Raw genomic sequence first — 26,773 nt, 5'->3', positions numbered from 1 at the left:
AGTTCAAAAGGACAAGGCTTGACACCACGCCAGTCATCTCCAAGATAAAAAAGTCTTACCTAAGATTCTGAAGGTCCACTATTCTTTGAATTCTACAAAATAACTGAGTTTGCCATTTAATAGCAGTCTCTCATCTGATACAACATTATTTAAGTACGAATCTACCCTGGCTAATAAAAGCAAATGAAATTCAGAATTGTTACTAATTCTGAAGTCATGACTATTTAAAGAGATTAAGACAGCAAATAAAATTGGAGAAAAGTTATTCTTTATTGAAAAATACCAATAATACTGACAGACTTCAAAAGCAGTTCAGGCTTCCAGAATACAAAGTACTCAATACATTTTTTTCAAAACTGTTTGCATTTCAAACAAACAGCATTTTTGTAAATCAAGTTTGATAATCTGACTAAAAATATTTTCCAGCTTTATTATTTATGGAGTGCACATCTTTAAAGTGGGGTCAACGAGGTGGGCAGGAGCAGAATGCACCTGGGCTGTGCAGCAGACGATAGCCACATGTCCCACAACTCCCGGGCTGGCAACAAAAACACTGCACAAGATAGCTGCCCTCCAGTGTCAGAGGATCTTGAGAAACAGCATATCAAGAGATAGCCAGCTTTTCTTAATTTATACATTTTCATTTACATTTAAATTGCTTTTTGAAGGAAATCTTTAAGAATGACAGTGTAATTAATGTCATCCAGTAACTATGAATTTTAAAAAACAACTATAATGAAAGAATTGAACTGTTACCATCAAAACAGTCTTTGCTGAGCTATGAGTAATAATTCTATGCTTTAGATGCAACAAAATTAATACATATGCAAGTTTAATTTGAAACCACAAAAATTATGTATGTAGGCTCAGATAGTAGCAGTGTTCACTTTATTACTAATAGCTTAACTGGAACAACCACTCTACTCATTCCACCAGCAGGAATAGCAGCACCAAGACCTAAAATTCTTTGTGTAAAAAGGCTTATGTCATTTCCAAGTCCCATTCTTTGCATGCTCCAATTCTTGTTATCTTATTTAAAACATAAAAGCAACAGGATTTGGAGAGTTACTATTTGCTGTATTAAAAACAGTTATACAGCATCTTGAACTTCAAAAAGCAAAATACTGTGAACGGCAACCCTTCTTCACAGCTCTAAACTTGAAGCTGCCAAGCAGTCACTGCTCGTGCCAACAGTGGTATTTCCACAGGAAAACAGCAGAAACTAAAGGAATCATGGCACAATGTATTTCTGAATTCTTTTATCTACCATTGGTCCTGGGGCTTAGAACCTTCCCCTCGTAGACTATATCTGTTGATTATTCCATCATCTTTAATGGAGGAAAGGCATCAGGTCATATAGCGCGTAATAGCTCTCAGAGCATAAAGGAGTTCGGCTTGCATCCTAGCTTCTATAAGAAGCAGATTAACATGAACCTGCATATAAAACATAACATTTAAGGTAAGGTTATAATCATTCACAATTAGTTTTTCAGTGCGTCTAATAAAGAAACACCAAAAATCAAGCACATTTTCTGTGTTCCACTGAATAACTTAGAAGTCTTGGGTTTACTGACCAGAATATCAATTTTTCTTTATATTTTTATTGATTTCAGAGGAAGGGAGAGCGAGATAGAAACATCGATGAGAGAAAATCATTGATCGGTTGCCTCCTGCACACCCACTACTGGGGATCGAGGCCGAAATTCCGGCAAGTACCGTGACTGGTTCATAGGTCAAGGCTCAACCACTAAGCCAAATTGGCTGGGCCAGAATATCAGTTTTTCAAAACAAAAGCTATCTGATGCTCTTTTTGGGTAGTTGTTTTGTGCTTTTATTTGTTTGATCACATCTCTTCTGGGAAGTATATTTCAGAAAATCTAGACAGTGCTTTATTAGAATATCAATTTCCCAAGTCAAATCATCATTCAATCATTTCTATATAAAGATGAATCAAAGACTAGACCAGGTATTTCTAACAAAACATTTTTTTTTTAAAGAGCTCTTGTACAACAGTCTTCTCCTAAGTGATGACAGCCAGCACTTTAAAGATGGGCCAGACCACCTGTCTTTATTCTTTTACTCTATCACAGTGGTTCTCAACCTTGGCTGCACATTAGAATCACCTGGGAATTTTTTTAAAATCCTGATTTCTGGCCCTCATCCTCCAGAAATTCTGTTTCTTTGTTACTAATGTTGTGGCCCCACCCCATAACAAAGAAACCGAATTTCCAGAGAATGAGGCCCAGAAATCAGGATTTTAGAAAGATTCCCAGGTGATTCTAATGTGCAGCCAAGGTTGAGAACCACTGCTCTAGCACCATGAGGTTCTCTCCCAAGCGGTAACTGAGGCAGCTGTGCTGGAATGTTTTGGGTTGGGAGAGGTGATGGAAAGGTTCGAGATGCTTTGGATTAGGTGAAGGAGAACAAGAATCACTAAGTTACAGAGTAAACAAGCCACAATAGGTGCATACCTTCTCGGAGTGCTTGAACTGCCTCCAGAAGCTATCATACATTCTTTTTGTAACCTTTTCAGGAGTGCAAACAATAGTTTTGATATAAACTTTAAAGCTACGATCCAATAGCTGGTTAATTTCACCATAGTCATAGTCATCATATCTGTTAAAAGACAAAGTGAGAACCATGTTTTCTTACAAAAGTACAGAAACCACTCGTAAATGCTAATTCCTTTCCCCTCTTTGTGTAGGCAGCTGTCCCCCCCAAATAACAACTTTACAATGTTTAAATGGGAGTGGATTAGTGAGTGGAAATGGGTAAGAAACAGAAGTTAGGGAGAGGAACAAAAAATTTGCCAGTGCCCAAAAAATAGTATGTATTTACAATCATGAGTAAGCAACCACATTGAGGTGCAAATTCTGGAAACGGTTTATGAATATTGCTAAAATTAGACAATATTTATTATTGGTACTATTACATGATAAATAAATTGTAATCCACTTGTGTGAATAAAATAATTAGAATTCTTTTTCTCATGTTCCCAAGTTTCTTGGGTTATATGAGTAAAAAAAAGGGGGGGGGGCGGTTTCCAGAGGAAAGATGGTCTATAGACGGCCTCACGGTGTCTTCTACACTTAGGAGACACTGTTCTGATTTAAGCCAAAATGGTCAAAGGCTCCAGTGTCTGCTCTACCCCACTATGTGATGATTTCTAGAACACCCAAGGACTAAAATCTCCTACTTGTTTTTCAGTGGAAAAGGGAGAAAGTTCTTGCAAAGCTGGTCCTAACCATTTAGGAGGTTAAAGTCAATAGCTAAAATAATCAGAAAGTGCTGTGACATGGAGTTTGTGTGTATGTGTCAGAAAGCAGTATATAATAGCTGCACTCCCTATGTAACATAATAATGTGGCTGAATACCTAAGAGTCAGGACATGAACGTTTTACACTTCGATGAAGTATCATGGGAGTAGGGCGTAGCTTTTGAAGGAGCTTGAGAACAGCCAGAGGGGTACTATAAGGTACTAAGTTCCAAGAAGGTAGAAATGTAAGTGTGTCAGGAAATAGATAATACTTGACCTTCCTCCTCTTCCCTGGAAGCATCTTGCCAATGTCCCTAACTTTCCCTCCCGCCTAGCTAAGAAAGAGGAAACAAACCAAACTGTTATAAATTGGTTCTCTGAAGTATAAGCATAAAAATAAGCTACTGGAAAGGGGATTGTTTTGAGCTTGTGTGTCTGTGTGCATATGTGTTCCAAGTACCTGAATAGTTTAGTCCAATGGAAAATACCTCTTTGTAAACATAAGAAAACAGACTAACCTTATTCCAAACATGCAGTGAATATAGTTCCAAATAGCCCGTCTGAGCATTGAGGTATCAACATCTTTGTGCATTGCCATTGTATTGTAAGTAAGATTGTAAGCAATGTGAAATTTTTCATCAATCAACTGTCCCACATCTGGATAAAGGCGATTTACCAAAGAATAACCATGGTCTTCCCAGCAATAGTCCTAAATACAGAGAATAGAATAAATGTGAATAATTAAAATGTGGCCAAGTATTATCCTATGTCTACCACTCTGCAGTGTGGTGAGATTGTCAGTTGGAATCCACTGCTGTTCTAGTACATCCCTAGCTCTCAGCTTCACTTGCACTCCAGTCTGATATTTTCAATTTCTATACTACAACATACAAAAGGTTGTTTATTACTCAGCGAGTTTAAAAACCAATGGACTCTCTTCCTTACACATAGGCCAACGTTTTCAGCGTTCTCTCTCTGTCTCTTCCCTCAGCCTCCAGAGGAGCCCTCTCTCCTTTTCCATCACTGCACCGATCCAAACCGTCCTCAAGTTTTATTTAGAAATATCCATCACTCATTCCTTTTCCTCCTACTGCATCTTTTGACTCTCAGACCTGTTTACTGGGTCTCCTGGTTAGATTTTCCACATTAAATCTCCCTGCTTCCTTTCTACCTCAAACAAAACTTAATAAAGCACCCACTTCTATGTTGCTCCCATATGTATTTTCCTAAAACACCTCTTTGATATCATGTAATTACTCTGGTCAAAACCTACAAATCTGACCAATTTCCCACTAGTCAGAAGTAGGAACCCTTTGCTTAAAGCTCACAGCAGCCCAGCCAGTTTCTCTAACTTCCTCCCTCACTATATCCCTTAACCTAAACTCAATTACTGTCCTCTGAATATAATGCCCATGCTTTTGGACCATTCAATCATCTCAATTCCTAATCTCCCTCCACAAAATGTCCAGCCTTCCTGATTGCTTTAATTCTAATCTATTATATTTCATGATACAATTTCACTATCAAGTAGAAACACACTATAACTTCCTTGTGTCTATTTTTGTTCCCTTAAACAATCTTAGTTCCTTGAGCAAAGAAATGAAATCTTATAGCTCTCAAGTATCTTCATAATCCTGGCAAAATAGTTATTAACACAGGCCCCTCACAATATGGAAAAGTTAGGAATATCAACTCATATTTACCTAAATTAAATATTTATACATTATTCTAAAATACCTTTAAAATACAATATATTTCTACTGATGGACTAGAAGCAGTCTTATAAAACTAGAGCACAGAATAGATAAATATTTGCTAACTGATGATTGTCAACTTTTATTCTGGTACTAGGGGATATAGCTACTGTTGCTTCTAACATATGCTTGCAGAACACTCAGCACAGTGCCTCCTGCAAAACAAAAAAAGAGGAGGAGCCTGGTATCCTGGAGGACCACCAGTTCCTTATGTTTCCATGGACAGAAGTGCACAGGGGAAATTTACTGTATATTTCAAAGTTAATGATTTGGGAGCTAAAGAAACTGGGCCCATCAACAATAATTCTATTCCCAACATCACTAACTTTATTCACTGAGAGATAGCTGTTAAATAATTATGGAATATTTATTTATGTGAATCCCCCCAAAGTTCAAATTTAAAATCCTCAAAAATTCTCATTGCCTCAAATAACATTCAGTTCATATTTTAAAGGGATTTGGGATGCTGTAATTGTCATGCTTTATTTTCTGAGGTATCTGTATTTAAACACATCTTTCACCTCTGATTTTCTCAGCCCTTTCCCTCCACCTACACATAATGCTTGATAGGCTGAGGACATTTCTCTTGTCATTCAGGACTGGTGCTTATCAGGGCAGAAATCGCCTCATTTTAAATTTGGGCTCAGTAGGTAGGGGAGAAAAACCAATGCTAGCTACATTCAAATACAACTGTTATTTATTGTTTAGTTGTATTAGAACTTTGAGTTTTTATGCATCATTTGGGAACCTAACCACTACTGTAATTTTGTTTTATGGGTGAATGTGTTTTGAATTCTGAGCCACTGATTTATGAACTTTAATAATATATACACATTTAACAGTAGAATAAACATATCTAAGGGAACTGCCTGTACATAAAAAAGTTACTTCTTTCTGCAACATTTTATACTTCTCAAATCCACGTGGCTCTTTCTTATTTTAAGTCAAATTGAGTTATTTCAAGCCAATTACTAGTATGTGTATACAATATGTTGCAATTTTACCTGGACTCGAAATGTTGGAACGTGCATCCCATGTCTAGAGAAATCCTTATAGCCATAACTAGTATCCTCAAAGTGACGAGATATCTCTCTTGCTGGTGTAACTTCATCATCATCTGAAATAATTATAAAAACTACTGAAAACTTTTAAAAAACAGGATGCTAGTTAAAAATTCATTTTACCATTAACAAGTAAAAATAGGATAACCTTTTCTTTGACCAACATCAACTACAATAGTCTTAAAACTATAAAGAGAAATAGCTCACTTACCAGTAAATGCAATATAATAAAAGTATATTTATTATCTACACTAATAAAAGACAAAGATGCTAATTACCATACCTTCACTATGCCCACCAGCCAATCAGAGCGACTAAATGCAAATTAACCCAACCAAGATGGCGGCCGGCACCCATGGAGCTGGAGCAACCAGGAGGCTTGGTTGCCTGGGTGATGGAGGAAGCCAAGCTTCCCACCTGCCCTGAGCCGGCTATGGCCTCAGCTCATGGCAACAAAGTTTCAATTATAGAAAACAAATAAATCCCAGATACCTGCTTCCAGCCAGCCTCCACTGGGAGCTTGGGTGGCTGGGGGCCAGGGCCAGCCTGCAAACAGCCATCAGCCCCTCACCCAGGATGGTCACACCCTCATGGGGTGAGGGTCCCCGCTGGGGGGCTTAGGCAGCCTGAAAACGGCCCTCAGCCCCTCACCCAGACTGGCCAGGCACTCCTATATAATAAAAGGGTAATATGCAAATTGACCCTAACAGCAGAATGACTGGTCACTATGACACACACTGACCACCAGGGGGCAGATGCTCAATGCAGGAGTTGCCCCCTGGTCAGTGCGCTCCCACAGGGGGAGCTCTGCTCAGCCATAAGCCAGGCTGTCGGCTGGCTGCCAGTACAGTGTTGGTGGTGGGAGCCTCTCCCGCCTACTCAGCAGCGCTAAGGATGTCTGAATGCAGTTTAGGCCTGGTCCCTACTGGCAAATGGACATCCCCCGAGGGCTCCCGGGCTGCCAGAAGGATGTCTGATTGCCAGTTTAGGCCCAATCCCCCAGGGAGCGGGCCTAAGCCAGCAGGTGTCATCCCCCGAGGGGTCCCAGACTGCAAGAGGGCATGGGCTGGGCTGAGGGACCCCCCCGAGTGCACAAATTTTTGTGCACTGGGCCTCTAGTGCTATATAATAAAGAGCTAATATGCTAATGGTCATGACGCCCTTATAACGTAACGACTATTCAGCAGGAGGCTGCTTCCGAGACGGGGTAAAAGCAGGGAGGCACCCAGAGGAGGCGGGACCATCCCATGGCGGGGAGGGCAGGGTTGAGAGCCCATAGTGCCCCCTCACCAGTCCTTCACCACCCACCGCTCACACTCAGCATGCCCGCCGCCCACCTGCCAGGGGAAGGAGTGCGTGTGCCTCCAGGAAGCAGCGCTTGAAACTCTGCAGCAGGCGGGAGGCTTCCACGCTCTCCTCCGGCACCATGACGGGGCGGAAGCGGGAAGGCGCCTGGAGGCGGCAGGACCAGCCCAAGGCGACTCGTGGGACTGAGGGCGGGGCTTGAAGTGGCCAGAGGGGCCGGGCGCAGGGCCAGGCATGCTCAAGCTCTGGATGGAGAGGTTAGGATATCAAGGCAGAGTGGCAGGCAGGCTGCGCAATTTTGCACGCCAGGTCACTAGTCTGTTATAAAAAACACACACTCATGATTGAATTATTTATGCTTTTCATCCAGACTCATTCTCCCTCTGTCTCCAGTTTATAGATAGTAGGTTCTACTTAAAAGTATGTATTCGAAAGTATGAACACCCTTTTGGATAATCTTTATGGTAATAACAAATCAGCTTGCTCTAAACTTTGGCACTGGTACTATTTTTTTATTATTAATGTCCTATAGTATAATATATAATAGCAGCCCAGTGCACAGATTCATATACCAGTGGGGTCCCTTGGCCTGACCTGCGGGGATCGGGCCAAAACCGGCTCTCCGACATCCCCTGAGGGGTCCCGGGTGCGAGAGGGTGCAGGCCAGGCTGAGGGACCCCACCAGTGAACGATAGGGGCCGGGGAGGGACCACGGGAGGGCTCCAGGGTGTGTCTGGCCAGTCTCACCCAGTCCCTATTGGCCAGACCCCAGCAGCAAGCTAACCTACTGGTCGGAGCATCTGCTCCCTGGTGGTCAGTGTGCATCATAGCGACTGGTCAAACTGTCAGACAGGTCGAACGAACTGTCAGACACTTAGCATAATAGCACAAAGGTTTTAGAATGGTGAATGAAGGAAAGAAGTGTGTGTGTGTGATCATTTTTACAATGTTTCCTGTACTGTTCTAAACCTTTCTGAACTATTTTTAGGAGTTGATGAGATTATAGTTTCAAGTAAGTAGAAAGAAAAACTTCTCAAGGAAAAACAAGCTTACAGGCATACCTCATCTTTTGCACTTCACAGATGATGTGTTTTCTTACAAATTGAGGGCAAGACCCTTCACTAGCAAAAATACTGTGATTCGTGTTATTATAATTCTTTCTTTATTGTGGTGGTCTGGAACTGAACCCTTAGTATCTCTGAGTTATGCCTGTATATAAATTAGATTTTTTCAAATGTCCTTCCACCTAGTCTAGTGCTATTTTCACTATAACTTCCTTTTCTAGGTTGCCTGGTTTATTTATAAGCAGGAATACCTATGCAATAGTCTCTAAGAGAAAAGACATGTTTAGATTGATGTTTAACAACTTTAAATTTTCTCTCTCTCTCAAAAAAAAATTGGGCTCTCTTTTGTAAGCTATAGAAATTTTATCTGTAAGTAACTGTTGTTTTACCTGAAGAGAAGACAAACATGCTCTCTCTTTTTTCTATTTCAAAACGTGAGGCCATCTCTTCCTGACTTGCCTCTTCTTCATCTCGACATTCCTGTAATTGCCTCATCTTTTCCATGAGGGCTTCGACCTCAAAGAAGGAATCACTTATCTGAAGAGAAAATACAATTAATGTTTCTTACACTAGTCAGAGGATGAAATTTTTGAATTTTAACAGAATATAGGAAAAATAAATCTTAAAATGTTAGTATATATGAGTGAATCAAAAATTGGGTTTGGTCTGTTACACACAGAGATATGCAGATTTGAAAATATAAGAAAAACTACTTTAAGAACACATTCTAATGTGTTTTTTTACCTTAGAAAATTTGCAATGTCATTACTGTTAATGGTAACTTTTAAAAATTAAAATTTAATATTACTTGTCAATTTAAAACAAATATTTTAGAAGTTAGTTTTTATTTGCTCAATCAGTTTAAACAAGTAAGATGCACAAAGTATAAGTGGTTTTGCATCAACTATATACATTAGGCATATTGTCAACATGTTTATCATCTCTAAATTACAGTAATCAGCCCTATCTTTCAATTTACCAATTACTGGTAAGAATGAACATGCCCTTTATAGGGCTGGAGTTGTCCACCTGACCTCTGCAAATGGGGCTGGCAGCTGTCACTTACTGGGATGACTACAGCAGTGGCATGTTTGTAATGACAGGTCTGACACTAGAGGAATGGCCAAATGGTCTTAAACCAGCCAAACAATTTATACTTCTATACCCTGCTGCATCCTTACTATGAAAGATGGTTCAAATCTGTAGAATTTATACCTTATAAAACATAGTAAGAAACTTTAAAATTTAAATCTCAGTGTTCAAATGCAAAATCAGTGTTTCCCCTTTATAAATTTCTTTTGCTATGAATGTTCTTCTGCCTTACACCCATTGGTCCTTCAGGTGTCAGGTTACATGCTTCTCCTGAGTCCCCACACCCACCAACCCAGTCACTCTAATTATTCTCAAATAGCACTCCGCTCTTTCCTTCAGAGAGTGAATCACAGTTTGTAATTATTATTGCATGATAATGGTTTAATGCCTGCTTCCTCAAGACCAAACCCTTATAAGGGAAGGAGGCCTATTTAATTTATTAGTATATTTTCAGAATCTAGCATAGTGCCTTGCACATAGTATTCAAGATATATTTGTTGCAGAATGACTGTCAGGATAAGTCTATGTTAAGAGAAAAATACTGTATACTTTTTGGGGGTACTTTTTTGTGGGTACTTATTTTCATATGATTCTAACAGTTACAACAAAGTGTCCTTCCTATACTAAGTACTTTCTCTCATAATATCATGATGGAAAAACGTTTCTATGATGTATTGATGATTCTTCTGATGCATACCTCTCCATAATTATTCCTGAGACAGGACTAGTAGCCAAACAAAAAATTTAAAAAACTGAAAAGGGATTGTGTTGCTTAAGAGAAAAACCCAAGGTTTTTTGTTGTTTTTTTAATCAAGGTCTCTGTCAACTGACATTATCCCTTTATTATGTTAATTTGTTTACCCATTTTCCTCTAAAACTGTTCAAAATTTAAATATTCTTAGATGATTCACTTGATAGAAATGAGGGAAACAGTGTATTTTAATAATAAAATGTTGATATTATATGAGGAAATTATTTTTGGTTTGTTTTTTACCATTTGTATCTGAAGAATAAGCTATATCAGATGGCTGTCAAGTCCCATCACTGTGGGCTATAAACCTTATAAAAGTAGCCAACCCAACACCTGAAAATAGGAAGCTTATCTACTACAGAAAACTTTTCTATTATTTCACTATTATTTTAATAGAAGGATCACTAAAAACAATCAAGTACTTTTCTTTAGCCTTGTACTATATCAAAAGTAGGGAAGAGCAATAATACAATTTCCAAGCATCCTAGCAACTGATATACTCTCCCTTAGACCATCTCTTAACCTCTAAGCTTTGATAAATAATCACTGGCCATCTGCAGACCTATAATGTGAACACAACTAGCTCAAAAGAGGATGACAGTGGTGGTCTTGGGCTTTGTCAGCAAAGCATGCTGATCAACCTTGAAAATGATTTTCCTTCATGTGCTGATCTCACCGTATGTAATTTAGCACCTGATAAATACCATTCTAGACCTTTTACCCCTTCAGAGACATTTCATTTAAAACTTACAAAAAGCTTGTGTTTGATCTTTATACATGAAAGAACAGAAGCCCAGAGAGGTTAGATAACTTGCCCACAGTCAAATATATAAGTTAAAGGCAATTTAACCTGTTCAAATCTGTTTCAAAGGAATAATACAACGGAGAAAATCTATGCAAAGTATTCAGAAAGCTGTGATGCTATTTCTCTGATTTCTCTTGGAAACATAAAATAAGCCCTTGCACTTTCACTATAGCAAAAGAATGTAGAGGGAATTTTGACTCAAATTTGCTTATAGAAAATTCAACTCATCTGTTTCAAAGGAATAACAACTGAGAAAATATAAAAGCCAGAGAAAAGTAGAGGTGAAAGCATTTTTAAAAAATTACATTTGTTTTAATATTTATTTGTATGAAATTAAACATGAAAAAGAATTTTAAAAGGAGAAATTTCTAGGTCAAGGGTAATTAAATCTTCTAAAAGATAAAAAATTAAGAAGCCAGCTTGTGTCTTTTGTCCAGAAAGGAAGAAAAGGATGTGATCGGCATTAGGAAGTCCCTACCACCGTGTAGCACTATTCTCAGCCTTCTCTCACTGCAATAGCTCTTCGGTACTAGCTGGCTCTGATGGGGCACATGCTGGTGGCTCCTAATCCTAAAATTTCTCAAACATAACTTCCTAGGTGGTCTTATAAATTTGTATATCCCTTAGTACTGGACTAATGCTGGGTATTTGGAGAGAGTCAATAAATACTTGCTGAATGAACAGATATAGGGGCCCAATGGGAAAAAAACCCAAATAGCAATTATTGAGATTAGTCTTATGACAATCATGTAACAAAATAAGAGACTTACCGAAACATTTCCTGCTGAGTTGACCTGATTCTCTTCCACACTGTGATTGCCATTTGTAATGTCACAGATGCAGTAGTTATTAACAGAAGGAGGTCTGAATGTGTGGCCACCATCACAATGAATTTCTGGACTGATTCCACAGCCAAATGTGAACGAGGCAAGAGAATGATAGTGTGTGAGTAGAACTACTGCATGTACCAGTTCTGCAAGGGACCAGCTGTGCTCTTCAGCTTTTAAAAGTTGCTTAGGGAGGGAAAAGAATATTTTAATATTGGGGTATGGTGTTGATGAAAGTAGATAGTTTATCTTGGTATTTAATCTATTGAAAACAGAATTAGTCAGTATATAAACGTTTGCATAAAATTACAATTTGTGACATGTAGACCCCAAATTTGCTAATTTTTATGAACTGTGTTCACCAATAGAGCTTAACATAATGCGATAACGATACATTATCATTTTTATTTTCTGAAATCCTGATTTAAAAATTAATAGAATGCATTTTGCAGTAAAAGCGTATTAAAAGCAGTTACCTTATTTCAGATACTAGATTATGAATGGATTAACTATGTTGTTCAAAGTTTCAAATCCAATATAATCTGTGTTCAAGGGGCAGCTACTGTATAAAATATGCCTGGTTTTTATTGTTTGTTTTAAATTATTATCAGCCTCCTCAAGGAATTTTTAAGATAGCAGTTTGTACAACTTGACAGAATATTCCTAAATTAGTCTATAACTCTTCAGAGTCTTACAATCTGTGTCCCTCCTGCTCCATAATCTTGTATAATTTTTGATTACTAAACAATATTGTATTAATCATATTCAAAGCTTGTATCTTCTTGATGTTTCAATTATGTAACAGTATCTAAAATGTTCTACAAAAAGATATATTTAAGAATTTCTATTGCATTCTAGAGAATGCCAATCTACTTTCATTCTATTATATGTTTTTAAAAAATATTTTTATTGATTTCAGAGAGGAAGGAAGAGAGAATCATTGATTGGTTGTCTCCTGCATGCCCTACACTGGGGATCAAGCCCACAACCCAGGCATGTGCCCCGTTGGGGAATCAAACCGTGACCTCCTGGTTCATAGGTCAACACTGAGCCACGCCGGCCAGGCTATTCTATTATCTTTATTAATAAATAGAACCAGAAGGAAGTAGTTTAAGATGGTATTTTTAAAAGATTTAAAACAAGATGCCACTTCACAGTTATCAGAATGGCTAAAATCCAAAACACTGATAACACCAAATGCTGGCAAGGGTGAAGAGCGTAAGAATGCTCATTAACTGCTGGTGGGAATGCAAACTGGTACAGCCACTTTGGAAGACAGTTTATCACAAAGCTAAACATAGGCTTACTATACAATCCAGCAATCACTCAATTATTTACCCAGCTGAATTTAAAACTTATGTCCACCAAAATCCCTTCACATGAATGTTTATAGCAGCTTGATTCACAATTGCCCCAAACTGGAAGTAACCAAGATGTCCTTCAATAGCTGAATGGATAAACAAATGGTGGTACACTGGACCGTTTTTCAGCAATAAAAATAAGTGAGTGCCCTGGCCAGTTTGGTTCAGTTGGTTGAGCACTGTCTGTGCACCAAGAGGTCACATGCTTGGGTTGTGGGCTTGATTCCCCAATAGAGGCCATGCAGGAGGCACCTGATCATCAATGTTTCTCCCTCTCTCTATAAAATTAATAAAAAACTATTCTTTTTTTTTTTTTTTAAAGAACTATCAAGCCATTTAAAGGCATGTAGGAACCTTAAATACATACTGATAAATAAAAGAAGCTAGTCTGAAAAGGCTACATACAGTACTGTATGATTCCAACTACATGACATTCTGGAAAAGGCAACAGTAAAAAGATCAGTAGTAGCAAGAGTTTAGGGGGAAGGAGAGATGAACAGGGGACTTTCTGAGCAGTGAAATTATTCTGTGTGATACTATAATAGTGGATACATGACATTATGCATTTGTCAAAACCCATAAAACTATACAGCTCAAAGAATGAACCTGAATGTAAATATAGTTTAGTTAATAGTTTATATCAATATTGATTCATCAATTACATAAAATGCACCATACTAATAATGCTAGATGTTAATAATAGAAGAACTTAGGTATGTGTATTGGGGGAGTTTGAGGGGATAAAATATGGTAAGTCTGACACTTTTTTGTAAACCTAAAACTATTCTAAAGAGTCTATTGAAATTTTATTTTTGGTGGTAAACACACAATACAATATACAGATGACATATTATATACCTGAAACCTGTATAATTAATCAATGTCACCCCAATAAATTCAATTTAAAAATTTTAGTGGCCCCCTAGATATATTACTTTACTACTTACCTCAATGTGTTCTTTAGTAATAAGCCAAGGTCTGTGGGCTAACAATTTGTTAAGTTCTCCTAAATTTTGTAGTTTCTGAGGAGCATTCTCTAAGCCATTAAGCCACTTGGAGTCCCCACCAACATGAAGGAAATCATTTACATGGAGGTTCACTAAGTAGGAGCACTGATGTCTTGCTGCAGCCTTAACAGAAAACAAAAAGATTATTCTAATAAAATCTTGAACTACAAATCCTTTTTCTTTATAATGTTCAAAACAGCTAATTAAAATTTTTATTAGTGTCTTTCAAATTTTCCTAAACTACAGAAATGAAGTTTTCATATAAACAGTTTAAAAATTTATATACCATAGAGAGCACCTCAGAAATATTCCAAGAACAAACAAAATATCTGATAAAATTATTTGAACATTAGAAACTTCACTTACATACCAACTTTCAAACACTCAACTTTCAAAAACTCAGATTAAGAAGAAACTTTAATTAGCACCACTTGTATCAATGTGAACTATTTATAATAGTGAAACAGATATTGTATTCTAGTTTATTCTCAAAAGTATGTAAATACATGTTTCTTTTTCTGTTATACTTGAGAGCATACTTATTTGGAAAGAGGAAAAACAGACACTAACTAACAGGAATCCAATAAGAAGTCACAATATATGTATTTATCCCTATGTTTAAAGTATTAACCATTTCTTAAAAAGATTAATAAAGCAGGCAGAATTTTTCATTGAATGTTCACAAACCATTATTCCAATGTAGTGCCGGTAATGCAGGGGTAATGGCCCATCCATTTGCAGTAGATAGTGTTGAGTTTTTAAGAAACTTTCTAAATACTGTGGGTGAAAAACCATCACTAATGTAATGTTATCCAAACGACCCAAAGCAGCAAAAGAATCTGCAAATAAAGCATGCATTTGTGCGTCTTCACTCCCCACCTGAAGAATCTGTATAAAAGAGAGAAAATCAGGATTACATAAATTGTAAATTGGTGTTAAAGAAAATATGCATGCACTGCATTCTAAGTATCATCTAGGAGCAGATTAAATTTGGCTTAAGAGAAGAGAGGGGTTACAAATTTAACTCAACTGGCAGCAGATAGAACAGTCACATATTATGTAGAAGGGAATGAACATTAAAGGCCATCTAGAAAGCCTGCTTGCAGACCTGTCCAGAATCCAGATAAAGAAGCATATTTAGATTAACAAACTTGCAAAGCTTGCAAATAGATACTAAACCTTTTCCTTATAACAATGCCTACTCTCACTTAATTTAAGGAGAACCAAAATTGACTAATAGAAAACAATCTGTAAATAAAGCATAGGAGTAATTACATACTTAAAATTAAAGATCCAATTGAGCACTGGTACCAACCTGTGGAGATGGTCAAGACCAAGTAACTCAGCTCTGGACATGCCTAAATAGTATCTAAATATAATCAGATGGATTATCATTGGTCAAAACAAGTCTTGCCTTTCCTTGATTAAATATGGGTGTTAGAAATACTAGAAATCAACATGACTACAACAGCTTTCTAATCCCACAGATTCACTGCCAAAGCATGATTAATTGTGAACAACTTTGCGTAAAACATGTTGTTGACTAATAATAACAACTGTTCAGATGCCAAGATGTAGGTCATGAAAGGTTTTCCTTAAAAGCACAGTTCACTATGTACTTTCACAAACAACATACCTCCTTTTCTGGGATAAATCTGCTTGGTCCATGTCCTAGTGGTCGAGGAATTCTAATTCCAAGTTCCTAGAAAAGAAAATTACACCATCTCAGGCCTCCAGCAGTAAACAGCATGAACTGAGGCTACAGGAAAGGGGGAAAACAAGCAGTTGAACAGAGACAGGCTTGTTTTGGTGGTTGCTTTCATGGCCACATATACATACCAACCCCTCTGTTTGCATCACATAACTGACAACAGCTTACAATATGACTCTGATGAAAACAATGAAACCTGTTTCACTTAAAGCAGAGTTTTGCATAAAGTACTTGGCAAAATGTCTAGAACAGAAAGTTCAGTACATAGCAGCCAACCCTGTGGATTGTCAGTGATACAAAATAAGACCAATGTGTTTGTACATCTAAAACACAACCAACCAAAATATTAATTCCTGTGCATCGTCAGGAAATGAAAAAGCAGTAGCCTCTACCTAGATGTCTTAAACTAAAAGAAGTATAATTATTATTACATCTATAATAATGGTTCACAATAAGGACAGAAATATGAAAAATAAAGTTATTTAAATCTACAAAAGAGAAAGTACTGCAGGACATGTTTTCTCTGTGGTTGAATAAAAGCAATTTTAGAGAAATTAATTTTGTTTGTGAGCCTTAAATTAAGTTTTTTATCTACAGGATGCCATCAACCTTGTTATATTTTAGGAAAGCTCAAGTAATTGTGAAATGTTTTTTTGCTTTTTGACATAGTGAATCTAGAATCCCATACCTGGAACCTAGAATTCTATACCTTATGTAATAATGAAGTGTGGTTAACAAAAACTAAAAATCTACTGTTAAGGCTTCCATTTCCCCCGCCCCCAATATAGTGTGCTTTAGAAACAAAATAAAAATAATACAACTTCATTATTTTTTTAAGGCTCATCAATCTGGTCTCTAAACAAAAACTTCTTAGTGTTTTAACAACTAAAGATTAACCCTTGCTTAGGTACAAATTACATTACATACAAAATTAATACAAATAGCATTTCTCTCCTCTCAATACTGCTTCAAAAAGTCCTTCATGATATAAACCAGATGCTTTCCTTTTAAAGAAAAAAGGGGTGGGAGGGTTAAAGAAGGACATGTGGCAGCAATTCAAGAAATCTGGTTCTAGTGAATGAAAACCTTTTGAGCAGAATGGAGTTTTAAAAATTAAGCAGGCAGAACAAAATAGAAGATAATCTTTATTAGGAGAACTCAGGATTCAGATTCAAAGTATGCTATATTTACTAAATGAATCTATAGCATATACAATTCAAATAATCTTGTATTGGAGATCAGTGATCTTAATCAGATTATTCTACACTTATTGTGAGGATAGTAATGTTCTAACCACCACACACTTCATTAGAGGAGGCACCCAATTCATTAGAGGAGGAACCCAATTCATTGGTCTATGTATGTGTTTTGATTTTAATATCCTATCATAAATACAAGAAAAAACCCCCTCATTCCTGCTTTTCAATACCTCATCTTGATATAATTGCAGCCATGTACATATAAAACGATGACTCTATTAGCCTTTTTAACTGCTGAATCTCTAATTACATACAGTTCAAAAAAAATATATTGGGCAAAACTTCAAGGCTAAAATCAATATTTACCCCTTCTGATATCTTTACTATCTTATTTAAACAAAACGCATTTTAAGAAAATATCCATTTCAAGGGTTTATTATTCATTTTTATAACGAGACATTATTCTTGGGACTTTAGTATATAAAAAGGTGACATATCAAGTGTGGGAGATTATTCAACAAATGATCTTGGGACAACTCCAAATGAAGTTGGAGCCTTAAATCATATTTTACTCCACAGTAAATGTGTTACATATAAAAAAATAAACTGAAAACCATTGCAGTGGTAGAAGAGAACACATGAAATGGAGCAGGTGTAAGAATGCCACAAAATCCAAGTCATAAAACATAGGATTGATAAATGTGATGACAAGAATACTTTCACATGGGAAAAATAAGCATACAAAGTCAAAAACCAACAGAAAACTGGGAAATATATTTGTAATTCATATATCAAGGACTAAATTTCTTTAATATATAAAGACTCCTACAAATCATTAAGAAACCCCCAATAACCTGATAGAAAAATGAACAAAGAACACAATTAAAATAAAAGGAAATACAAATGGCTAAAAAAAGAGATCCTTCACAATAAACCAACTACAACTTAACTACACTAAAATACCATTTTTCACCTAAGATTGTTTAAAATCTAAAAGTTTGAAAGAAAATAAAAATGTTTGATAACAGGCTATGGGGGGGGGGGAGAAATATCATTCAATGCTTATACATTCTGATGTGTATTTTGAAGTATGAGAAAAAAAGATCAAGAAATATATAATGAGTATAAATTACTATAACTTTTAGGGAGGGCAATCTTACCTAATAATAGACAAACATGCAAATTGACCATACCTTTGCTACACCTTAAGCCACGCCCACCAGCCAATCAGAGTGACTATATGCAAATTAACCCAACCAAGATGGCGGCCGGCAGCCACGGAGCTGGAGCAAGCAGGAGGCTTGGTTGCCCCAATGATGGAAGAAGCCAAGCTTCCTGGCCGGCTGCTGCCTCCTCTCAAGGCAACAAAGTTTCAATTACAGAAGGTAAATAAACCCCAGATACCTGCTTCCAGCCGCCATGGTCATGGAGCTGGAGCGAGCAGGAGGCTTGGTTGCCCCAATGATGGAAAAAGCCAAGCTTCCTGGCTGGCTGCTGCCTCCTCTCAAGGCAACAAAGTTTCAATTATAGAAGGTAAATAAACCCCACATACCTGCTTCCAGCTGCCATGGCCATGGAGCTGGAGCGAATAAAATAAAAAAATAGGAAAGGCTGGGAGCTTTGGTCGCTGGGGGGCTTGGTCAGTCTGAAAATAGCCATCAGCCCCTCACCCAAGCTGGCCAGGCACCCCAGTGGGGACCCCCACCCTGAAGGGGATTTGGGCAGCCTGAAAACAGCCATCAGCCCCTCACCCAGGCTGGCCACACCCTCATGGGGTAAGGGTCCCCACTGGGGGGCTTGACCAGCCTGCAAACAGCCATCAGCCCCTCACCCAGGCTGGCCAGGCACCCCAGCGGGACCCCCACCCTGATCCGGGACACCCTTCAGGGCAAACCAGTCAGCCCCCACCCATGTAATAGGCCTCTATTCTATATAATAAAAGGGTAATATGCAAATTGACCCTAAGCAGAACAACTGGGAATGACTGGTCACTATGACACACACTGACCACCAGGGGGCAGATGCTCAATGCAGGAGCTGCCCCCTGGTGGTCAGTGTGCTCCCATGGGGGGAGCGCCGCTCAGCCAGAAGCCAGGCTCACAGCTGGCGAGCATAGCAGCAGTGGCAGGAGCCTTTCTCACCTCTGCAGCAGCGCTAAGCATGTCCAACTGCTGGCTTAGGCCCACTCCCCACTGTCATTTGGACATCCTCTGAGGGCTCCCGGACTGCGAGAGGGCGCAGGCTGGGATGAGGGACCACCCCGAGTGCACAAATTTCACGCACCGGGCCTCTAGTTTGTAATAATGATCAAAATGAAACAGTCACATACCTTTTGAATCAACAATTCCATCCTAAACATCAAGGTTACATATGTGAAATGTTATAGTATGTAAAAAGATAATCACTGTAACATTCATTGTTCTAAAAGTACAAGATATGCTCATCAACAGAGGACTGTGTCAATACATAAAGAACAGTGATTTTTAACCCTTCATTTCATTGCACACATAAACTAATTACTAAAATTCTGTAGCACACCAAAAAAATATATTTGTTGCCGATCTGACAAAAAAATAGGTATAATTTTGATTCATTCACACCAGATGGCTATTGTGTTTGCTGTTGTCATTTTTTATTTGACAATCTAAGGGAAAAAGAGGTCAGTGCCCCTAACTAAATAGTAGGGTATTGCATGTTTTAAAATTATTGCGGCACACCAGTTGAAAATCGCTGGACTAGAATAACATGCATTGTACAAAATGAGGCAGATCCTTATGGGTTGGCTTTAAAAGATCTCCAAGGTATAGAATGTGGGGGCAAAAAAGCAAAGTATATAATTACTAGAGGCCCGCTGCACAAAATTCTTGCACTTGGGGGGAGGGGGTCTCTCAGCCTGGCCTGCACCCTCTCAGTCTAGGAGCCCTCGGGGGATGTCCAACTACTGGCTTAGGCCCACACCCTGGCTTAAGCCAGCAGTCGGAAATCAGCGCTGCCGGTGTGTTTGCCAGTCGTGAGCATGGCTTCTGGCTGATTGGCACTCCCCCTGTGGGAGTGCACTGACCACCAGAGGGAAGCTCCTGCATTGAGTGTCTGCACCCTGGTGGTCAGTGCGCATCATAGCGACCGGTCATTCCGCTGTTTGGTTGATTTGCATATTAGCCTTTTATTATACAGGATATTCCTCTTTGTAAGGAGAGGGGGAAAAACAGCAATTCCACTTCTAGGACTTTATTCTACAAATACATTAGCAGCATATTGTAGGTGATATATATAAAGTTTTTTAATGAGACCAGATTGATAGCACATGGGCCTCAAACAAAGAGGCTGAATATTATTTTGGTTTTATTTTTATACCAAATGTATAGTTTATATACCAAAATATTATAAAACAATAGTTTTCCAGTTCTAAGAAAGTCACTGATGTTTCGGAAATGGAGTATTTTCCTATAGTTATGGCAAGGGTCTTTGCCAACAGTCCTATGTAATTTTCAAGTCTTTGTAAGTCCATCCATACAGCTGTAGGAATTTAGAGGCCATATTGGTATCACTGTCTCCCCTCTTCCTTGCCTTCATTGGCCAAACCCTTCCTCCCTGTTCCTTAGGAAATAAATTCTTTTAAAGGGGAAGATGATGCATTTGAAAACAGAATGTTAAGAAAAGACAACATTGCCCTAACCGGTTTGGCTCAGTGAGTAGAGCGTCGGCCTGCAGACTCAAGGGTCCCAGGTTCGATTCCAGTCAAGGGCATATACTTTGGTTGTGGGCACATCCCCAGTAGGGAGTGTGCAGGAGGCAGCTGATCGATGTTTCTCTCTCATTGATGTTTCTAACTCGCTATCCCTCTCCCTTCCTCTCTGTAAAAAAATCAATAAAATATATTTTTTTAAAAAAAGAAAAGACAACATTTTTGGGACTGGATTATAGATTCATTATGCTAATAACCTCTTAGTGTAAGATCACATCCAGTCCTTGATGAGGTACTAGTTTGACAAAAAGATGAATCTAAAAAAAGAAGAGGGGACAGAAGAACAGAAAAAACTGAAAATGAAAAGGAATCTCTGACATTCAAGAATATAATTTCATTGTTTTACCTAAGGCTAGTTCTAAGTAAAACAGAATTTTACCCAGCTTGCCTTGGGCTACGAGGGTCAATTTCCTACTAAGCTGAAGAAACTGTGAGATGTTTGTGACATTCTGTAAAAGCAAAAAGGGAAATGGTAGGGGGAAAGAGAGGAAGTGAAAAAAAAAAAAAGATAAGGGGAAGAAGAGATGGACAGATTTTAAAAAATTAAGTCTTTCCCCAACAGAAAGGGTCAATATTAAGATTGGGAAATACAATTACTGCTATTCTAGACTTCACATCAATTATTTTCCTAATATTTGGAGGCAGGACTCAAAAGACGTCCTTTGTTTTCTCTGTTAATTGATTAGGTACCTAAGAAGGATACAAGAACATGCTATGAGCCATGGGAATGCATCCCAATTTATCCTAGTCCAGATACTGGTGGGAAGCAGATCACTGATTCTATCTAGCCTTCCATTGCACACAAATTGAGTTCTAACTTCTGGGAAAAGTAAACATGGTAATTATCCTGAAAACAGCCAGGAAGTCTGGTTAGAGGTAGTGTTTATTGAGCCTCATTAAGAGTTTTTGATAGTTTAAAGGTTCTTTTAGATATCACTATTATTATGTAATAGTATTCTTGGTCTCTAAAAGGTTGAAAGTTTCAATTTTCTAGAAAACTCACTTTTGAAACACTGATTTTTCTTAGTTACATGACAAATTAGTTACTACCCTATTTTCTGACAGGAACTGATCCAAAAAAGACACTGCAGGTTTTCAATAGGGTAATCATAGCCAAACTAAGTGCATTTCATAATATCCTAAAGGTTACTTCATCTGTATCTGTAAGAAACTGAATTATAGACTTAGATAAAATTTTGTCCAATCCAGATTCTAGGAAGCAAAACTGCCAAGAGAAAGTAGCCTTGTTGAAAAAACAGATGTAGATGCTAATCACAGCATAAACATCATTGGCTCTTGGTAAAGGTGTGGCTGGGAAAACTAACACAGGAACTAACAGTCCTCTCCTCAACTATTCTCCTAATCAGCATCTTTGAAAGAGAGCAAGTTTTCACTATCACAACATTGCTGCAAATCTGACATAGTATCATTAGTATCTACTACTAACATAGTAACGTTCACAGTATGAAAATTCTTAGCAAATGTTGATAGTACCACAGAAAAATTATATATCACTGTATAAAAGTACTATTCTAATGAGATTTTAAAAAACTTGATAAAGATACATTTATGAATCTATGTAAATATTAAGTGAAAGAATGAATTTGTCACAAATGCAAAATGAAAGCATTTGTTGGCTATGGCATCTACCTACTTGTAAAACTAGTTAAAAATTTAAAATACTCAGATCATTTGAATCATTATATTTTTCACACTGCACTTGGTACATCTTAAAACTGTACAGATGCTTTAATACTAATAACCACAACATTGATATTAATTGGAGTATGTGCTTTTTGAGGCATTTCAACAAGGCAAAGATATATTGTGTAAAAGTGCAAGTTCCACCCCACTCCCCCTTCTTAAGGAGAATCACTGTCTATAGCTGGGTGCTAGCCTTTTGATATTCAAAAATTTTACATACTGCCCTAGCTGGTTTGGCTCAGTGGATAGAGCCTCCTGGATTCCCATCAAGGGCACATGCCCAGGTTGTGGGCTCAGCCCCCAGTAGGGGGCATGTAGGAGGCAGCCAATCAATGATTCTCTCTCATCATTGATGTTTCTAGCGCTCTCTCCTCTCCCTTCCTCTCTAAAATCAATAAAAATAAAATAAATTTAAATAGAAATAAAGAAATCTAGAAGTTATAAAGAAATATTCCTACTACAACAAAATATACTAGTGTTTCTTTTAAAATTGTCATTTACTCTACTAGAAAATTTAAAAATATGTAAAGTTCAAGGTACCTCATTTTCTAGTGTCTGGTCACTTATGAAATACTAGAGGCCTGGTGCACGAAATTCCTGCACTGGGGGGGGTGGGGGGGGTGGAGGGTTGGTTGGTCCCTCAGCCTGGATTGAGAGAGGGCACAGGCTAGGCTGAGGGACCCCACCGGTGCATGATCAGGGTCTGGAAGGTACAAGGGAGGTTGGCCAGGAAGAGAGGGACTGTGGGAGGGCTCCATGGTGTGCCTGGCCTGTCTCGCTCAGTCCCAATTGGCTGGGCCCCAGCAGCTAGCTAACCTTCGGTCGGAGCGTCTATCCACTGGTGGTCAGTGCATGTCACAGCGAGCGGTTGAGCGATCTTAGCATATCACACTTTGATTGATTGAATGGCCGACCAGACGACTGGACACTTAGCATATTAGGCTTTTATTATATAGGATACGAGAGGCCCGGTGCACGAATTCGTGCATTGGTGGGGTTCCTCGGCCTAGATCAGCCATGGGCAAACTACGGCCCGCGGGCCGTATCCGGCCCGTTTGAAATGAATAAAACTAAAAAAAAGACCATACCCTTTTATGTAATGATGTTTACTTTGAATTTATATTAGTTCACACAAACACTCCATCCATGCTTTTGTTCCGGCCCTCCGGTCCAGTTTAAGAACCCATTGTGGCCCTCGAGTCAAAAAGTCTGCCCACCCCTGGCCTAGATGGTGATCGGAGCCGATCGGGGCCGGCGGGCCAAGTGGAGGAACCACGGGAGGTTGGCTGTGGGAGCGCACTGACCACCGGAGGGCGGGGGGCAGTTTCTGCATTGAGCATCTACCCCCTGGTGGTCAGTGCGTGTCATAGTGACTGGTCTTTCAGTCACTTAGGCTTATATATATATATAGATTCTAGAAAAATAAACACTCACTGACTTCAAAGTACTAGATTTGTAAGGCTGCCTTAGGTCCCTAGGTGTGCCCTGTATACTATAGTTACAAGTTTCATTCCTGGAAGTGTTTCATATAAAAGCACTATGGAAGCTTGCTATTTGAAAGAGCTGTGTTAGTTCTTTTGCACAGTAAATCATTTTCCTATAAAGCAGTGCTTCCTAATTTATATTCTCACATGTTTGATTTGTTAAAAATGAAATACAACTATACAAAGCTTCCTGGTTTCCCAAACACAATCCCATGGGCACAATATCACAGATAATCAATGTGAAAGCTAAAATGTATCTCTTTATCTTCTAATTTACATGGCTGTATTTAGGGAGTCTAGATCTGGGTAAGAACCAGGATTCTGCCTCACAAATATAGCCAGAAATAACAGATCTATTCAAGCACAATTATTGGGGTTCATTTCTCAAAATGAGAAAATACCTGTATGGCCTGCAAACAAAAACTGTAAATGCTACTTGAACACCTTCACGGTGTTTTCTCTTTGGTAAAGTTTTCAAAGCAAGTTATAAGAGTTTTATTTTGTTTTGTGTGGTTCTTTTTTTTTTTTAGGTTGTTGCATTAACTGTAAACAAGGAGCATATTATATATCCACAAGTGTTAAAATCTAGAAACAGTATTTGCTGTTATTATACAACCTTCAAGAGAAAATGTCTTCATTTATGTGAATATTCAAGTATTCCCATAATGTAGATTCCATTTAAAATACTATGGATATTAAAACTGAGTAATTTTAGTGGGCAAAGCTGCAGAGAATTTACTTTGCATTTAGATTTCTTGAAATAAGGCAATATACTGCAATCTGATTTCAATGCAAACTTTAATGTCTACTTATTTTGTCCTTTTTTAGTTTCTGAACCAAAGCCTTTCTTTCAAAGGTTAAAATTGTAAAGTTATATTAGTAACTCTCAAATGGTGCCCTATTTGCAACCACTTAGGAAAAATACAAAATGTTACAATTAGCTCTTTCTGAAGGCCAATTCAGGCACAAAAGGGATGGTAATAAGAGTAAACGTTGTGCATAACGTTATGGAGCTGGCAGAACATACCTACTCTAGGCAACATCATCTTTTAACTGACTGAAACGTATTTTTTTTCTTTGTCTTTCTCTTTTTAAGTAGGAGGCAAAGGGAGTGAGGGGTCACTGAAAAATCTGGTTTGACAGGACGCCTAGGGGAAAAAATCCACAGGCTGTTCTCCCTGAGACTCGAGCTTTGTTCGGTTTCTGACTTGTGGAGACTTGCACAGGAGGCAATGTTATTTACGTGCCGGAGACTTCCATGAAATGACCGAGGCAGGGGTCTCCTCCAGCCCGGCAGTGTTTGCCCAGGGGCCGGCGTGGAAAGCTTGTCCCCTCCACCCTCCATCACAGCCCGCCCCTGCACCCAAGGGGCCGCAGGCCAGCCGAGACGCCCCCGCCGCGCAGGCGGTTGTTCCAGGGCGCCCTCCCAGGGGAGCGTTCTCTGAAGCTGTTAGGGTGAGTCAGTAGGGCAGCCACACGACCACCCTGCAGCCCAGGCACCTCGCCGGGCCGCCGGACGGACCGCCCGCCCGCCTGCCCGCCCGCCCGGCCCCTAGCCCGGGTACCTCGTCCTGGCCGCGGCCCCCGCCGCACTGCTTGCAGCCTAGCAGCTCCGAGACGGCCAGTGAGGCGGTGTACGCCTCGTTCGCGGCGGCGGCCAGGCGCATGTCGGCGTGGAGACGAGACGGCAGCGGGCACCAAGAGTAGCCTGGGCGGCTCGGAGGAGGCGAGCGCCGGGTGGGAGGCAGGCCGGTCGGGCTTCGGGGTGCAGCAGCTCGGGCAGCGCCGACCGCGGGGGCAGAGCGGGCCGGGGAGGGGCGGGGCGAACAAACCAGCCGCTCCGCCCAGCCCCGCTGTCACTCCGCCGCCTGGAGGCCACGAGCACCAATTCGGACCCTCGGCGCCCTGCAGCCCCGCCCTCTTAGCGCGAAGGGGCGGGCGGTTCTAACAGCTGACCAACCCGGCGGAAAACAAGCTCCTGGGGCCAGCTCCCCCGAGCAGCTAATGCTCAGGTCCGGAACTCCGGGCGGCTCAGTCGGTTGGGAGGTGAGCGTGCACCGCAGCACGAGCCCTGGGGCTCTGAAAGGTGAACTGCCCCTACCCCCAGGACCAGCAGCCGAGAGCTGCCCTCCCTTCACCCGCTTGGGTCCTTTTATCTAGAACCAGGCAGCAACCAGCCTCTCTAGACTGACCCTCACACCAAGAGGAGGAATCAAGTTCATTTTACATTTTATAAACCATTGAAATTTCCCTCTTCCCGTCCAATAATGCCCAAACAACGCAGAAGGGGCCACAGAACTCAGGAAGAAGTATGGGACCATGGCCTGCCTATATTCAATATAAATTGATTTTGGGTAAGCTATATAGAAACTATAGATATCACTGTCCTACACAGATAAGGTTAGCAGATCTCTGAATTTTCTTTTTTTCAAGTAAATTAGAAGGCTTTAAAATGTCTAATGTTCCCTCACAAGCGCCTTGGATTCTAAAGAAAGAATTTCTAAAAATCCGATGAAATTTTTGAGAAAATATAGGTTATAAAGGAACACAAAACCTGACATTGTTGGATCCAGAACGCAAATCTCTCAAATCTTGTGTCAACACTATTTCCTTACATGACTCCATTAACTTTTAAAAATCAACTCCT

The 26,773-nt window shown here is 39.3% G+C and overlaps 1 protein-coding gene across 7 annotated transcripts in view; it reads right to left on the bottom strand.

The window, feature by feature from the left end:
* Nucleotides 1-251: 251 nt before the first annotated feature.
* The window catches only part of SESN1 (sestrin 1), a 98,913-nt gene continuing 72,391 nt past the window's right edge, over nucleotides 252-26,773 (bottom strand). For 2 of the 7 annotated variants that reach the window (XM_036318467.1, XM_036318470.1), the window contains exons 2-10: nucleotides 15,920-15,985; nucleotides 14,971-15,171; nucleotides 14,224-14,406; nucleotides 11,859-12,101; nucleotides 8,830-8,977; nucleotides 6,015-6,127; nucleotides 3,775-3,965; nucleotides 2,472-2,616; nucleotides 252-1,434 (exon numbers count right to left, since the gene is read on the bottom strand). In XM_036318467.1, the coding sequence (XP_036174360.1) occupies nucleotides 1,348-1,434; nucleotides 2,472-2,616; nucleotides 3,775-3,965; nucleotides 6,015-6,127; nucleotides 8,830-8,977; nucleotides 11,859-12,101; nucleotides 14,224-14,406; nucleotides 14,971-15,171; nucleotides 15,920-15,985 (1,377 nt within the window). In that variant the 3' untranslated portion in view covers nucleotides 252-1,347. Of the gene's footprint in view, nucleotides 1,435-2,471; nucleotides 2,617-3,774; nucleotides 3,966-6,014; nucleotides 6,128-8,829; nucleotides 8,978-11,858; nucleotides 12,102-14,223; nucleotides 14,407-14,970; nucleotides 15,172-15,919; nucleotides 16,043-25,691; nucleotides 25,947-26,773 lie in introns of those variants that run through there. The other 5 variants (XM_036318468.1, XM_036318471.1, XM_036318469.1 and 2 more) reach the window with 5 other exon arrangements.

This window comes from Myotis myotis, unplaced genomic scaffold, assembly GCF_014108235.1.
Source record: "Myotis myotis isolate mMyoMyo1 unplaced genomic scaffold, mMyoMyo1.p scaffold_m19_p_7, whole genome shotgun sequence".
Lineage (NCBI taxonomy): Eukaryota > Metazoa > Chordata > Mammalia > Chiroptera > Vespertilionidae > Myotis > Myotis myotis.
This window is presented reverse-complemented; position numbering and strand designations above follow the sequence as displayed.